Below are 411 nucleotides of genomic sequence, written 5' to 3'. Positions count from 1 at the left end.
GAGCAAGAGAAAGCAAAGGCGAGGCATGTGACGAAGAGTTTGCCGACCTCCGAATTCTGTGCTTCGCATTTGTATCGCTTGCCTCCATTCTCTGGTAAGCGTAGATCTTTCTGGTAGTCAGGTTGAGACGGATCATCCTGACTATCGCATAGCCATATATAGGCATCATTGCGAAAGAGAAGATTAGAAAGGTTGGGCCAGGCAAAGTACACCCGGGCTGTGAGGAGTGCATACACAAAGTAGAGAGCTAAAAGAAGAAAGCGATTCGCATGACACGGACGTGCTTGAGTCTTTGCAGTTGTGATGGCGGGGGTGTCTTCGATGGAGGTGAAGATCGAAGAAAAAAGAGAATGGAGACACGAAGGAACGGCCCAACGACGTCCACAACAGAAGATCGAAGGCGAAGAAGAG

At 49.1% G+C, this 411-nt stretch overlaps 1 protein-coding gene across 1 annotated transcript in view; it reads right to left on the bottom strand.

The window, feature by feature from the left end:
* CSUI_004620 (transporter) overlaps nt 1-411 on the bottom strand; it is a gene marked incomplete at its 5' end in the record, with an annotated part of 5,761 nt that extends 5,350 nt beyond the window's left edge. The window contains one exon of the mRNA XM_068064808.1: nt 1-411. This exon is cut by the window's left edge and continues 195 nt beyond it. Within this exon, the coding sequence (XP_067923215.1) occupies nt 1-411 (411 nt within the window).

This window comes from Cystoisospora suis (genome assembly GCF_002600585.1).
Source record: "Cystoisospora suis strain Wien I chromosome Unknown contig_2175, whole genome shotgun sequence".
In the NCBI taxonomy this organism is placed as follows: domain Eukaryota; phylum Apicomplexa; class Conoidasida; order Eucoccidiorida; family Sarcocystidae; genus Cystoisospora; species Cystoisospora suis.
This window is presented reverse-complemented; position numbering and strand designations above follow the sequence as displayed.